At 33.3% G+C, this 16,509-nt stretch overlaps 1 protein-coding gene across 1 annotated transcript; it reads right to left on the reverse strand.

Moving 5' to 3' along the window:
* Window positions 1–6,036: 6,036 nt before the first annotated feature.
* LOC112529762 (rop guanine nucleotide exchange factor 3-like) lies at window positions 6,037–14,463 on the reverse strand. The gene is made up of 8 exons (XM_025141153.1): window positions 14,188–14,463; window positions 13,641–14,014; window positions 12,499–12,615; window positions 10,591–10,745; window positions 9,545–9,619; window positions 8,601–8,894; window positions 7,624–7,956; window positions 6,037–6,397 (listed from the first exon to the last, which is right to left on the reverse strand). The coding sequence occupies exons 2-8, from the start codon at window positions 13,972–13,974 to the stop codon at window positions 6,254–6,256; spliced, it is 1,452 nt and encodes a 483-aa protein (XP_024996921.1). The 5' UTR covers window positions 13,975–14,014; window positions 14,188–14,463; the 3' UTR covers window positions 6,037–6,253.
* Window positions 14,464–16,509: the final 2,046 nt, after the last annotated feature.

Below are 16,509 nucleotides of genomic sequence, written 5' to 3' on the forward strand. Positions count from 1 at the left end.
TAAAAGTTTCGCACATTTTGCCTAATTATATTTATTTAGACATTTATTTCATTTGAAACCATAATATGATATAAAAAACAATAAACCCCACTTGAAAATTGATTCGGACGTTTCCAAATTTGTTCTGTCATGTTCAATTGACCAGATTACTATATAAACAACTCGTGAAATCCTATATTATTTGCACTGAATACCATAGAAACCACTAATTTAGTTTAGTCCAATCATATCCCTGCATTAAACACAACGTAATGGACATTTACTGGTATAATTTGAAAGCAGAAACATATTTCTTTAAAAAGTATATTGATTTTATGACAAAATGAGATAAAAACATGGACAATTATTTGGACTCCTATAAAATTACTATTACAAATTGAACAATTATTTTAGAACATACTAAGGGGTCGTTTACAGAAAACTTACCTGATAAGTGTTTAACGATAAAATTCAACATTATTACTTACTTATCGGGTAAGACTTTAGTCCACAAAAACAATACAATATGCAATAATTTATCCAATAAGTTCTTACCGTGGCAAGAGTCGTCGCTTTCACTTATCGAGTAAGACTCTTATTTTATGTCTCACTCTTATCGAATAAGATTCTTAATCCTTATCATATTTATTTATTTAGTAAGATAATATGACTGGATAAACTTAGCCTTTAAAATAGGACCAATAGACAACCAAGTAGAAGGAATCTGTTCCTCTTTACGAACTGTTTCTTCGTTCATAAATGGTGGGGCCCCCTTTCATAATAATTAATAAATAAAATTAGAATTTCTGTTTTGTTTTGTTTAAATTTATTTTTCTAATTTGTTGTAGATTTTAGTAATTATCATTTAATTTATTGTAATTTAATTAAATAATTTTATTATTTAATTTTTATTATAATAATTCTTTATCATATAAACTATGAATCTGTTCATGATTGAAGATGAAAGGTTTATGAAATGTGCAGGAAAGAGAAACGGATGTAGCCGAGAATAAAAACTGATCTGACAAAATCATGAACTTCTAAACAGGTTCATGACCATGGATGCTCCTATAAAAACTTTCTTAATGGTAATTCTTGAACGACTGATGTGGTAGAGAATAAAAACTGATCTGACAAAGTCATGAACCTCTAAACAGGTTTATGACCACGGATGCTCTTATAAGAACTTTCTCCAATGGTAGTTCTTGAAAGACACTACACTTTTTATTTATAAAAGTATCTTCAACAGCTATGCTAAAATGATAAAATTGGAGATTTATGGTATATTTTTTTCTCAACAGCTATGCTATAACTTCATATGTAACTGAGAGAAAGGAACTCATAGTGAGAAGTGTAAGAAGAAATCTGAGCCCTTGATCACTTTTAATCCCACATCCACCCATGAATTACATTTTATAAGGTAATTGATCTGGTGCATCTCGGTACACCTAATTATTGTTGACATTCAATTAAAAGTAAACCAAAGGTGTAGATCTCTTCTTACATTCCTCTCAATAACTTCCCTTTTTCATCGGAATTCAACCATATGAGACATTGAAAGTAAGTGTTTAGGGGAGACAAATATTATTTTATTAAATATATTAAATATATAGTTAATGATAAAATTATTAAAATAGAGTAGTTGTTGGAGTTTAATACAATTTTTCTATAGTTTTTTATTTTTAGTATTATATTGATTTTTTTTTTTGAAAATTATTTAAAATAGTCATTTTTAAGCTTTGATTTCATCTTTTAACCATTTCTCTTCCTGTATTTTAAAAATGTAACTACCACAACTCTTCAATTTGCAAAGAGGCCAAAGTTAAAAAAAAGAATAAGTTTTTGAACCAGGTCCGCAATTATAAGGACCATATCTGTAAATTAGTCCCAACACTTATATCTAATTTACATATTTGATCCCCACATGTACATAATTAGTTCAAAAACTTTTTCTTTCACTTTGATCCATTCGCAAGTTGAAGAGCTTTCACTTGCAAAAGTAGTAAAATTTTTAAAATATTAAGAGAGAATAAGGGGCTGTTTGACGTAGAGATGGCCAAAAATAGGTCCCGGGCCGGGCCTTAACCGGTTACGGCCGGTCCTAATCGCGACAAAAACCGCTCATAACCGGTCCCTCTATAACCGGTCCCGGTTCCGGTCCCGATGAAAAACTCTATAACCGGTCAAGCTTTCCCATAACCGGTTAAGCCGGCCGGTCCCGGTTCCGGTCCCATAACCGGTTACGGCCGGTCCTTTGAATTTTTTTTTTTTTTACTTTTTTATATCTTTTTGGTAATTAATAAATTTATAATATGTTATTAATATCTTTGAAATATGTTATTTTTAATATGTTTTATTATAAATATGTTTTATTATAAATACGTTTTGTTATATATTATATATATATATATATATACGTTTTAATTTTATAAATACGTTTTGTTATATACGTTTAATTTTATAAATACGTTTTGTTATATACATTTAAGAATACACTTTAAAAATACGGTTTAATTTTATAAATACGTTTTGTTATATATGTTTAACTTTATAGATACGTTTTGTTATATACATTTAAGAATACACTTTATAAATACGTTTTGACTTTTTGCATTGACTGGACCGGGCCGGGCCCATAACCGGTTTCGTAACCGGTTCCGGTCCAAGATTTTCTAAAAAACAATAACCGGTTTGTAACCGCCGGTCCATAACCGGTTACCACCGGTCCCGGTCGGTTACGGTCTTGAGCCGGGCTCGGTTCCGGGCCTCCGTCAGTTACGGGCCGGGCCGGTTACGTTTGGCCATCTTTAGTTTGACGGTTGTCGAATGATTTGGTACAGAATGATTAAGTCGTCAGAATGATTAATATACTCTCATCATATAGTGCAAAATGAAATATAATTATTTGATAATTGTTTATAATAAAATTAGAGCACTGAATGATTAAGGGAGACCCAAAATATAAAATCATTCAGAGGGTTTTAAAACAATTAAAAAGAATTTTTTTTGTCAAACAAGATTCACCTCTTAACGATTCAGAGACTACCTCTTAATAAAAACTATTAAAAGGTAAACAAAAAACTCCGATTCAAATAATTGAAAACCACTATTTTAATTAATTTTTTTTAAAAGAAATAAACTAACTTTTTCACCTTTTTCTAAGAATTTTTTTTACCTTTCCTATGATGATTTAGAGTGGCCATCCGTCCGTCCAATCCATCAATTGATCAATCAAGTCAAGTCATGAAATACTTCAGCAAGGAGTAGTCACAGGGGGAGTTACGGTAGGCCCCGCTCCACCACAACATATTCTTAGTAAAACGACAAAAATTCATCGTCACTCCTCTTTGGAGCGGAGCAGTTGAAAAATGCAGCTTCCATTCAGTCATCTATGAGTAAATTAAATTTTTCGTCCCTATTTTTTATTAAAAATTACAATTTTCGTCCCTATAGTTTATATATTGAGATTTTCATCCTTATGGTTTGTAATTTATTGTTATTTTCGTTTCTAAACTAATTCATACATTTTTAAGTACAAGGGACCAAAATAGTAAAGAATTGTAAACCACAAAGACTGAAACAATAATAATTTATAAATTATAAAAACAAAAACAACAATGATTTACAAATTATAAGGACAAAAACTATAATATCTAAATCACAAGAACGAAAATCATAATTTTTAACAAACTATAGGGATGAAAACTGTAATTTACTCTTCATCTATAAACATAAATCCTATATCTCTCTTTCTTTCTTTCTTTCTTTCTTTCTGTGTGTAAATACAATGACTCATTGTTGGGTAAGTCCTCTTCCATTTTTCAGCAAAATTATGAATGAAATTGCTTCTTGAAAAACCCTTTTTTCCCCTATTATCAACTCATAAGAATTTCAAGAGGTATCATTTGATTGTTGTTCTTGATCTTTCGTTTGTATTTTTGTTGCGATATATTCAATTTGTTGTTCGGGAATCATGAACAGACAATCACTCGTTCTTAAAACCAGCGTACGTTCTTAACGCTGAAAAACCCGTTTCTCCAATCTTGATTTCAAAGAGATACCATTTCTTGATTTTTCATTTGCTTTCTTTTTGCAATTTATGGATTTTAATTCCATTTGTTGTTTGGGAAAATTATGAACAAATGGTTTCTTGAAAAACCCTTTTCCCCAATTTTGATTTCAAGAAGAATTTCAAGAAAATCTTCTTACTTTTGCTTGAATTTGTATTGGAATTTATGAATGAGAGTTTTTTGTTTTTTTCAATTTCTTATTTGGGAAAATTAATAAAAATAAAATGAAATTGTTTCTTGAAAAACCCTTTTGTTCCCAATTTTGGTTTCAGAAGAATTCCAAGAGAAATCATTGGTGGTCGTTGTTGAATTTCAGTTGCAATTGAATCGAGATATCTGACAGATAGTTCATGAATGAATACCGAGAGTTTTCTGTTTACGAAAATATCTTTCGGCCAATGAAGCGTTGTAGTTTCTTGTTTTTTCATTTGTCTTTTAGGAAACTTATAAATGAATAAAAAATCTTTCCATGAATACCCTTTGTTCCCAATTTTCATTTCAAAACAATTTCAAGAAAATTTCTTGATTTTCACTTGCATTTTTTGTTGCAAATTTTGATATGTAGTTTCTTGTTTTTGTGACAAAATGCTCCCACTTCTTGAATTTTAACACAATTTCTGTAAATTGTTTTTTTATTAACCTGGATATCTAATCCGCTATGCGAGATTAATCGTAGGCCGACCACCTAGTCATCGCATTTGAATCTCCGTATCAACAAAAGCTTTTTATTCCTCCTTCGATTTGAACTTGTGACCTCCCGGCACTTTTGACCTTTGGAGCCTAAGTTCAAAACAATCAGACGCCACCCTTGTGGTTAAACTGATGGCGGATGTAATTATTTTTGTGTTCTTAAGAAACAATTCTTCTATATGTTTTCAGAAACCCCATTGCATTGAATGCTTTTTTAATACAAAATTGTAACTTCTTTTTGGAATATAGATGGTCCCAAATGCCATTTCTAAAGATGACTTTACTTTTCTTGGGAAGCAATTACTTCAAATTCTTGATTTTTTTTGTATGAATTCTAAATCTTTTGAGAAAAAATGTCCAAAGTTCATGATTTTTAGTAACAAATTGCAATCTTTTTGGGGGAAATCAATGATCCCAAATGGTGTTTTTGTTACTCTTCAAATATGAGTTCTAGTTTTCTTGTGAAAACCAATGTTTCAAATTGAATTTTGGTATGAATCCCAAAATCTTTTGAGAACCCATGTTCCAAATTCTTGATTTTTTGATGATTCTATATTCTTTTTGAGGAACCCATAATCACAATTCTTGATTTTGATTCGTTTTCAGGGTGTCTAAAAGAGGAAACATATAAAGATTTCTTGATTCCTTGTTCCCAACCATTTTGGGGTTCCTTAGTTTGGGGCAAGAATGGAAGGTGTCGATGGTGGTTCAGAGAAGGTAAAGAATGGTGGTGGCGGTAGCAGCGGCGGCAGCAATGGTGGCGGCGGAGGAGGAGGTGATGTCAATGAAGCTTTAAAGAAATGCTTGGAAGAAAACAAAGGGGACTATGAGAAATGCAAAGTAAAGATTGAAGCTCTCAAGTCCTTTCCAACACCATCATCAAAGAAACCCATTACTCCTTTAAGGCTTAGAAGTGGTTCATTGACTGATGTATGATGAAAAAAAGTTCCAATCCATATATATTAGATATAGATATAATGTACAACTTGTAATGCATCAAGTACAAGTCATTCAAGCATGAAGGCAAGTTGTAGCCTATCAAGATATAATGGCTTTGTTAATGGTTGCTACAAGAAGTAGTTTTATATTTTTATAATAACCATGAGTTTTTGGGCCAGTTTATGTGCATCTCGATAATCCAATGAGATTTTCAACTCAAACAGATCTCCAATCTCTAGTGGCCCTAAAAAGAGTAGAATTGATGACTAATGTGGAGCAAAATGATCATTTTGTAGGGCTCTGAAGTTAACAGTCAGACAAATCTCCAGTGGCCTAAAAAGACTAGAACTGATGACTAATGAGGAGCAAACTACATCTCGAAATCCCATGAAGCTCTGAAGTTAATAGCCAGACAAATCTCGAGTGGCCCTAAAAAGACTAGAACGATGACCAATGGGGAGCAAACTATACCTCGATAATCATATGGAGCTCCGAAATTAACAACCGAACAAACCTCTGATGATCCTAAGAAGACACGAACTGATGAGTAACGAGGAACAGACTCAACGACCGTATCAGTTAATCAAAGAAGAAGTTCCAAGTTCTTGGTTTCTTATGGATTTATCTACAAACAAAACATCTTCAATCCAACTAACAATATTGAAGGCCAAACCTTCCAAAACCCTTGAGTAGCTTTCCAATATGGCTTGTCCCACATCCTACAATTCAAAGTTGAAGTGTTAAAATATCGGGATGGTTGACTTTTTAAACCATTGTACATGTAGTTGACTGTTCATCGGAAAATTTGTTTTTGTAAGAAAAAAGGGTTAAAAACGCTACAGTTTACAAGTACTAAATGTTTTGAACAGAAGTGTGTCAACTCATCGTGCTTGACTTTTAATTGCAAATGAATCATTGTTCTTGTAGAAAGAAACACTGAAGTTGTAAAATGCGGGATTTTAGACAAAGATTTGCGAAAAATCAACATTTCATGTTCATTTAAATGTTTGTGCAAAACAAGCTTTGTAACCGACAACCTTGAGTTATAGACCATAGCACCCATCCCCAAGTAGAGATGGTAAAAAATCGGCCCTGACCAGGCCCAAATCAATCCCGATCCATGATTTTCCTTTTGTAACCGGTCCTGGTCCCGATTTCGACCAAAAATACCTGCCCCATTCTCCATGTATAAAACTCGGTCCCTAGAATTGGTCCCGGTCCTGGGTTGGGCCCAAATCGGTCTCAACTTTTTTTTTCTTCCTAAAATTCAATTTTAAACATATAAAAAATCTTGTTTGAAGATTTTTCTTTTTGTATAAATCTCATTGAAATACACTTTGAAATCTCTAATTGGGTCATTCAAATACACTTTAAATCTTTTTCACACAAAAAAATTATAAATATTTATATAATTACAATTTTTGAAATTTAGTATTGGAACACTTAAAAACTTTAAAAGATTGAAGTTTTGATATAAAAAAAAAACCCTAAAAATCTTGTAGAAATCTTGAAAAACTTGATATATAATTTATAAAAACTTAATCTTTTTTAAATCGGGCCTATGTATAACCAGTCTAGGGTCGGGCCTTGAATTTTCATAAAAAGCGTAACTGGTCCCGGGCGGGTCAGGCCCATTTTGGCCATCTTTATCCCAAGAGCATCATGTGATAGACAAATCAGGTAGTATAACAATGGCCCTCCAGGTGGTGGGGCTTAAAAGACCGGTGCCCTTTAGCCCAATCCACAAAAAGTTCTAACTCTCACATCGGGATTGTTAGACTCGAACTCTTATACCACCCAAAACCAACTGTGCTTGGGGCCCACAAGGATCCAGAGTCCCCAAAAGAATTGTAACTCTGACACTGGAGTTGCTAAACTCGACTTGCATCTATTTGTGCAAGTATACCATCTCTAAACCAACATGCGACAAGTTTCAAAAACTTACTTTATTGTACTGGATCTTGCTCGTGTCCAGTGTCGTTTGCGCTAGTCCGGGGAACTGTCGTTTTAAGCTGAACAACAAAATATCGGCTCTTTCGGCTAGCACCACGTTCTTGTCGTCCTCCGAGTGTTCTTTAATCATCTCCCATGATGATTTCGGATAGTTCAAGCACGCTTTTTGCCGCCATGTGAACATCGAGGCCTCTATACCATCGGCTAATTCGAGCGCTTCGTATTCCGAACTTATGTTGAGACAATCAAGAAGGTATTCAGGGGAGAATGTGTTTGTGGAAGTCATGTATTTGTATATTTTATCTCCTACACTTGTTCTTCCACTCTGAAAACAAAGAAAAAAGCTTCAGAAAAAACTTCAATTGCAAAAACACAACTTACAAAAATATTCAGAAGTTATGTAGTAATTACAGCTTATTTGTTAGCAGCTTAATGAGCTTAATGAGACTCACAACTTATTTCTCAACTACCATGCGACGTAATAATATAAAAAGTGTCTTATCCAGTAAGCTTCTACGGGGGAGCTTTATGCATGCCGATGGTATTCTCGGAAACCTCTCTGTCTCGTGGGACCGAGGTAAGGTTTATGCACATCTTACCCACCCTAAACCCTACATTCTGATGGGATATACTGGGTTTGTTTGGTTTGATCTGGTTTCTGCATTACTAAACAGCTTAATAAGTTGTTTTTAAGACTTTTACCTAAATGTTCTATAATATAAGTATAGATGTTCAGGTATTTTAGTAACTATTATGGTTGGTTTACTAAGTTTTCATAATAAAACCAATAGCAACAAGTCATCAAGGGTTAGGTAGATGAAATTTGAAGATGATGTTACAGGCACTGGAGTTAAAATCCACTTTGAGCATATAGATGGAAAGCAGAATCTGCTAGCCGACTACGACAAAAAGACAAGTATGACCGTTCGAAATTAATTACTACAAAAAAGTGTCGAATGAGAGCCGAACCTTAGGAAGGGAAGCGGTATACGTACGCGGGATTTCCATATCGGAAAGAATGCTACTGTTGATAGCCATTGCGGCTTTGTGTATTTGATTTGCCGAGTCACGCTTTTGTCTCAAATGCTTCTTGGCGGTGTCCGAAAGGCCGCCAGTGGAAACACAAGGCCGTGGCAGCCACCATTTCTCTTCTTTTCTCTGAGGCTGAGGAACTTTCCGGAATGATCCGGTACGTGAGTTTCCCAACATGCTTCCTTGTTCCTCATACCAAAATTCCGTTTCTTGGAAACTCTCCAATGTTTCCTACAAAGAAACAGAGGATACGGTTTAAAGGAGTCGGTGATTGATTTTTAGTAGCAAAATGCATCAAATTGCAACTAGCTTGTCTTAGGACATGTTTGTTAGCAGCTTAATGGGCTTAATGGGACTCGTAGCTTATTCGGTCGGTTATACATGATTGTTTGGTAGTGGCTTAATGATATAGAAAGTGGATTATTCAGTTTCTAGAGGAAAGCTTTATGCAGAAAGTCAAGTTTTTTTCCAAACCTGTCCCATCCAATTAAAAACCACACTCGTTCCATCTATGGAAAAAAACCTTCCAACAAAAACTTTCTCAATCTATACAGACATATTAATTCACACAACAACTTTATCCATACAAGATTTAATGGAAAACCAACCAAACAACCATAGTTCCTATTTAGCGTAACTAACTTTTTTCTCTCAATCTATATAACAAAGTTACAAATTTATATTTAGCGTAACCAAGTTTCAGAATTTCCTATCTTTTTAACCAATTTTGACCAGTAACGTGATGATCTTGTAGCATTTGATGACATGGATGTCAAGTTTATTGTCCCCTTCGTCAAAATTTGAAACTTTGTTAAAACGATTGAGGAAAATAATCCTTCGACTAAATAGGTGTTTTCAAGAAGAGCGAGAAATAGCCTTACTAGGAGCAATGCATCGAGCTTAATTAGCGCGGGAAGGTTGATCTCTATGTCAGACCTCGGCTGGCTAATCATCATCTGAAAACGACGTAAACAGACCCCATCATAAACGGAAGATGCATAAAAATCATGAACGATAAACTTTTGTACCATCACGTATCGGATTTTATTGCAAAGTAACGATTGTCACTACAACAAGATCGGGTTTGTGGGACGCCAACAATGTCTAATAGATTGTTTTATAGGACTTAAGTTTATAGGACCAATAACAAAGCGTCGTATCTAAGAGTTTTCTAATAAGTTTATAAGACGTTGTTGCGCGTCTTAACAATTTATTTAGAACATTTTAGAAAGAAAGTGTTTATTAGCTATTTTATAGGACACTTTTGAGAAGTATCCTATAAACATATCCTTTTATAGGACACTTGTTTTTATAAGGTAACTCTTCAAATAATGTCCTATAAAATAGCAAATACGATGTTCTATTATTAATCTAAAAAGCTTGTTAAGATGCCCAAAAATGTTCTATAAACTTATTGCACCACTCTCTAGATAGGACGCTTTATCATTTGAACCTATAAAACAGCCTATTGGGACACTTAATCATTTTTGGCGTCCTATAAACCTAAATTTTGTTGTAGTGCTTTCTTGAAAAAAGAACACCATCATTTGCAAGAACAAGCAATTTCGAACAATTTCTTTTGCTTTTTATAGCTGTGGGTGTCCAGGCCCCAGTTTGCATGGGCCCTAAAGTTAGCAGCTACACAAACCTCTTGTGACGTTGACATCAGGGGAGCAATCCCAATGTCTTACCGGTTGAGCTACCCAAAAGGTTAATATCAAACAAACCGTTAAAAACGTAAATGCAAAACCAAGAATGAAGGATTTTGGATAAAAAAAATAACAAAACCATGGTTCTTTTCTACGTTTATGTTCCCATAATTTATCCATGATTGCTCATTCTTGCAAACTACGGTGTCCTTTTTTAGCATTTTCACAAGAACGATGGTTAGTTTGCAATAAAAAAACCAAGTATTTAGAATCTGTACCTCCACGGATGCTCCATTCTTTAATCTTCGTGAAGCCGGGATGAATTCGACAATGTAATCACATACGGATAATAAGCAAGTCATTTCCCTTTTCCACATGGTCTTCTTATCGGGATCCAATGGTTCTAACCTTTGGTGCTGCCCAAACATAGAAACTACAATGTACAAAGATTGAAATATACAAAAAAAACATCAATTAAAGACAACAACGCACGAATTAGATATATCTTTTTTTTTAACCATGAGTGTCTGGCCAGCTTACACACACACCTCAATTAATCCCACGGACCCTGAATATACTCTCTCTGTCCCAAAATAAATGTCCTTGTTTCTATCTTTGGTAAATAAGTGTCCAATTTCAAAAGTGTCTATTTTCCAATTCTATCCTTGATTATGAAATAAGAAATTCGTTACTCTCTTGTGTTTATGGGTAAAATTGTCAATTTAGTTAATTAAAAAGTAAAATAATTACACATTCCCAAAACTATGTGCCTTTTTCATTAAGGACATTTATTTTGGAGTAAATTAAGATTTTTCGTCCAACCACCGGGTAGTCAAGCCTCAAGCCTTACAAGCCACGGCGAGAACACGACGTTTTTCAAGGCGTGACATAAGGCGGCAAATTTATATGTCATATTTAGAACTATATATTTACATATATGTTATATATATATATATATATATATATATTATCTAATCAGATAATTATTATTAGAAGAAGAAAAATCATATACATTATTATTATAAATATTGTTTTTGATTAAATATTTAAAATAGAACTTATAAAAGTAATTTTATAACTTCGTTTTAATCGTGAGTCCATTACATCTATGAATCTGTGAAACTGTGAGTGATGTGCTTAGATAAATCTATAAAAATGTAAATCTAAAGCTAAAAGTGTAAAAACACAAAAAATATAAAAAATAATTTTTTTTGTTGAAAAAAGCACGTCTTATAAAAAACGCGCGCTACGGCACGTCTCAAGGCGCCATGGCGTGAGCCACACCTTACAGAAACGTCATGGGCCATTTCGTAACGGCGGAGACACGTCTTGCGCCATATTACGCCATGGCTCACGTCATGGCGTGCCTTTTTTAACACTGATGTGGTTTGTTAACAATTTCGATTTTTGTCCATATGGTTTAGAAATTGCAATTTCCATCCCTATAGTTTGTAATTTATTGCTATTTTATCTCTGGACTAATTCATACGTTTAAGTACAGGGGACGAAAACTGTAAATAATTGTAACCAAAGGGACTGAAATAACTATAAATTTTAAATCATAAGAACGAAAATAGTAACGAATTACAAACCATAGGGACAAAAACCGCAATTTCTAAACCACACAGACGAAAATCGCAATTTTTAACAAGCCACATGGATGAAAAACTTAATTTACTCTTTATCTTAAGACAGAGGGGGTAACAGCAAAAAAAATACTAGTGCCTAGCCTATTGAGCATCTCCAACAGATTCTCCAAATTTTAGGAGGGTCAAAAATCAAAATCTCCAAAAATATTACATTCATCTCCAACCGATACTCTATTTTAGAGATTATAACATCAGTTATATATTAAAATCTTTGATCTATTTAATAAAATATTATTTCTCTCTCCTAGATATTTAATTTCAAAGACTTTTTATTGGTGGAAATAATAAAATATTATTTTTCACGTATAGGTAATCATTTTTAGGGAATTCTCTACATTTGTAGAAAATTTCCTTTTCTCCTACTGTCCCCATTTTGGAGAAAGTTCTAAAGAATCTGTTGGAGCAAAAAAACACCTAAAATCTCTATTTTCTCCGTTTCGAAGAATCTGTTGGAGATGCTCTTATTTGTCAGTTGAGCTAACCTTCAAGGTTAATTAGCTATGGTAAATAAATACCTTGGAGGAAAAAAGTACATACCATAAAGGTTTGTTATAGCATTAGAGATGGTAACTGCGGTTGAAACTCCTTTACCGTTGCCAGACATATCCTCCCCCAGCAAAAGCTTCGAAAATCTTTCTCTCGTCATTTCAAGCTCTGTTCAAAGAAAATTTCACCCAATATTTAACTGGAAAATGCATAACTCATCATTCGTTTTCAAGATTTGTTTATATGTGATATAAGGGGGAGTTTTTGCAAGAACCTCGGTAAGGCAAGGGGTCGATCATAGTGAGCCTTAACGGGTAATATTTGCTCTAAATGAATCATAATCGGTCTTGGTTGGCTTGATGGTCATAATCAGTCTTAGGGGCTCTAATGGGACATATTTCGTCTCGGTTGGTCATAATCGATCATGGCTTTAAATGGGTCATATTTGGTCTAAGTGGGCCATAATAGGTCTTAGTGGACTTTAATGCATCATATTTGGCATAAGTGGGTCATAATCGGTCTTGGTGGGCTTTAATAAGTCATATTTGGTCTAAATGGGTCATGATCGGTCTTAGAAGACTTTAATTGGTCATATTTGGTGTAAGTTGGTCCTAACCGGTCTTAGAGGACTTTAATGGGTCCCATTTAAGCACATATCATTCTTGACAAAGAAAACGATATAGTTATTAATATAATATCTTTGAATTTGGGATTACATTATATCTTTGTTACTTTTCAATCAGCAATGTAACTTGATTATAAGGACTTTTATGAAATAACCAATAAATTCAAAAAAGCCCGTAAAAGTACTTATGTGGTGAAATCTGAAGACTTACAATAGTCAATAGAGATACAAAAGTTAGGCGTGGACCTAGGACTTCCAAGCCCTAATCAGTGAGCAAAGAAAAGGCCTGGGCTTTCTCAGGCCTGGAACAGGCGGGCTTTGGGTTGAAAAAGGGACCAATCGGGCTTTTTCGAGCTTAACTGGGTTTTCCAGGTCGTGCTTTTTCAAGCTTGACCCCAAAATTTCTGCCTGATTGGGCTTCAGGCTCACTAGGCCCGGGATTTTTCAGGTCGGGCTTGGGCTTTTTTCTTGCATCTCTAATTAGTACTTAAATTAGGCAACATTATTTCATGAAGAATTTGTAAAAAAATGTTGTAAATAAACTAATAGAATTGCAATAAAAACTCACCTAAATCGGTAGGTTTCTGATCATCGAGCTTATCGTCCTTCTGTAGCTTGTGGTTATGCCTGATTCGTCCAAATCTCGAAAGGGCTGGCCGGAAAGGTGATCTTCCAGTGGCTGGCCAGCATACCGGAGATTGTATCTCCGACGAACAGCTATTAGAATCATCTGTTAATAGCTCAGAAAAAGCTGAAGTCTCTGAGTTAGTTCTATAGTAAGCAAAAGAATTAACACTGCAAGATGAATCCACTGTGGGTGATTGATCATGATCCACTGAAGAAATTGGTGATGAATCAAAACCCAAATCAGATATCTCTTCTAAATCCTCTAATTTCTTCATTCCCGCACCTCTTTTTATACAAAAAGTTTGAAGTTCAGTCCTGCATAAAAACAAACAGTTGGTGTGCACAATAAGTGTTCATAATCATACATACAGTCTGTAGTTCGGCTTGGCATAAAAACAAACAGTTGGAGTGCATAATAAGTGTTCGACAGATTCGTTCATAATAAACACCAAAGAGAAATAGATTCAATCCTTTATGGGATTTTTCACCTTTTCGTTGATCAATTTTCGAAATTTGAAACAATTCCCTCTTAATAACCATAAGTCCGTAACAAATCATCTTATCGCTCTTTCTAATTCTTCAATTCTCATCATCAACACTTATTTTCGAAGAAATTGCAACTGTCTGATCATAAATCCGAGAACATCTGAATCAAAAAAGACAAACCCAGTTGCTAAAAGTCAAAAAGACGATGATGATTTCTGTAGAGTAATGATTGTTTCACCTTCTGCTTCTGCATAAACTCAACATTCCAACTTTATAAAGAGCCTGTCGGGTAGGTGTGCTTAAACAAAGAAAGAAACCCATCTTTGAATATCTGTTATGGGGTTTTACGGTAGACGTGCATGCCATTCAAATTGGGTTTATTTATTTATTTTTTAAAATATGAAATTAAATAAGAGTCATGAATGATTTATGGAGTTGACATGGAGTTTTTTATATTATAAATTAAATTGACATTTTAATTATTTGTTGTTATTTTATTTAATTCCAAAGTTATACAAATAGAGAGATTTATCATTTAGTTGGAGGAAAAGTTGTATAAAAAAGTAATTTGGGTAACATATTTCAAAACTTTCATTTTGGTACCTAAAATGTAAAGTTTTAAACATTTAAATATTTGGATAACCGGTTGAGACATTAACCGGTTACCATTACCCAGTACTCGGGTACTTAAATGTTTAAAACTTTACATCTTAGATATCAAAATAGAAATTTTAAAAATATATTACCTAAAATATGAATCAAATTAAAATACGTTATTTTTTCATATAATTTATTCTTACACAAAATTTATATAAAATATGTAAAATAAGTGGGAACTGGGAACATTGTAATTATGTTTTTAAGTTTTCTTTTTAAATAGTCACCATATTTAGGTGTTAATTCTTATAACTTTTAAATTTATTTATAAAATATAATTGTTGATCAGAAAAAGTTGATTATAATATATTAATGGGTCGAACGAGCCTGTCCAAATTTGGTTCGTATTATCCATGTCCGTCTATTAATTTTTACAACTCAGTCTGATATGTTATAAAATAGTTGTTCAAACCTGCTTTTTTAGTGGATGGGACGAATAGGGTCTAACGAGCGGTCTCGTCCATAAAAGACTCTACCCAAATCTAAGAGGTTCATTATTTTTAATATCTCAACGTTAATTTTTTCATACTTTTATCGTCCAATATATTTTTTTTAAATAAAAATAATAAATTCAATTTTCATCCGTGGAAAGGAATTTAAAAATCATTTTCCTTTTCCAAATTAAATCTTAAAAGAATTATTTAAATTAGAGATCTTTGTTCTTGTTCATTATTTTAAAAATTCATTTAAAGAGGAACAAATTGTATGAAAAAGTAACATACTTTAACTTTTTTATTTTGTGTAACATACTTTAAAACTTACATTTTGGTACCTAAAATGTAAAGTTTTAAACATTTAAGTACTCGAGTAATTGGTTGAAGCATTAACCGATTATCATGTTGATGTGACAAGTGATGTGGTATCCAACTCAGTATTATTTGTTGACGTGGTTAGTGACATAATCTTTTTTAATCTAAAATTAGTTTTCAACCGGTTATCCGGATAATTAAATATTTAAAACTTTACATCTTATGTACCAAAATTGAAGTTTTGAAAGTATATTACCTAAAATAGAATTCAAGTTAACATGCGTTATTTTTTCATACAATTTGCCCTTAATTATATTAACAAAACATTCAATAATATAAAGCAAAACATTCTCTCTCTCTCTCTCCCTCCATTTAATTTATTGAAACGTTCTAAAGTTTTTTCTTGAGAAGAATAAAAAAATCATTATATTTCTTAGAGGCCGTTTACCAAATTTTTACTCGGGTAAACACTTATCAAGTCACATTCTCTTACCGAATGAATATGAGAAGGACTAAGAATCTTACCAGATAAGAGCAAAATCACGAACCGAGAGTCTTACCCGGTAAGTGATGACGACGACTCTTACCACGGTTAGCGCTTACCGGGTAAATTACTACATACAATGTCGTTTGGTACACTAAAATCTTACCGGATAAGTAAGCGATAGAGTTGAAATTTACTGTTAAACGCTTACCGGGTAAGTGTTTAGGTAAACGGCCCCTTAGTCCGTTTGATTTTTAAAGATTCTTCAAGTTTGTAGAATTTTTTCTACACCGACCCCGTTTTGGGATAAGTTGGCAAAAAAAAACCCTAAAAACTCCAAAATCTCTTATTTAAGGTTAAACGAGATTTTAATTAAATTCATGATCTCCTGACTCCATGAAGGAAAAAATGGCTACATATTCATGGGAAAGTGT

This window comes from Cynara cardunculus (assembly GCF_001531365.2).
Source record: "Cynara cardunculus var. scolymus isolate 2C chromosome LG 16, CcrdV1, whole genome shotgun sequence".
Taxonomy (NCBI): Eukaryota; Viridiplantae; Streptophyta; class Magnoliopsida; order Asterales; family Asteraceae; genus Cynara; species Cynara cardunculus.

Excerpts from the sequence above, each read along its gene's own strand:
- LOC112529762 (XM_025141153.1), bottom strand. The coding sequence starts at position 13,974 with ATGAAGAAATTAGAGGATTTAGAAGAGATATCTGATTTGGGTTTTGAT. Across the intron at positions 12,616-13,640 it reads TCAGAAACCTACCGATTTAG|AGCTTGAAATGACGAGAGAA; the intron begins GTGAGTTTTTAT and ends TTCTTTGAACAG. Across the intron at positions 6,398-7,623 it reads GCAAGATCCAGTACAATAAA|GATGTGGGACAAGCCATATT; the intron begins GTAAGTTTTTGA and ends TTTGAATTGTAG.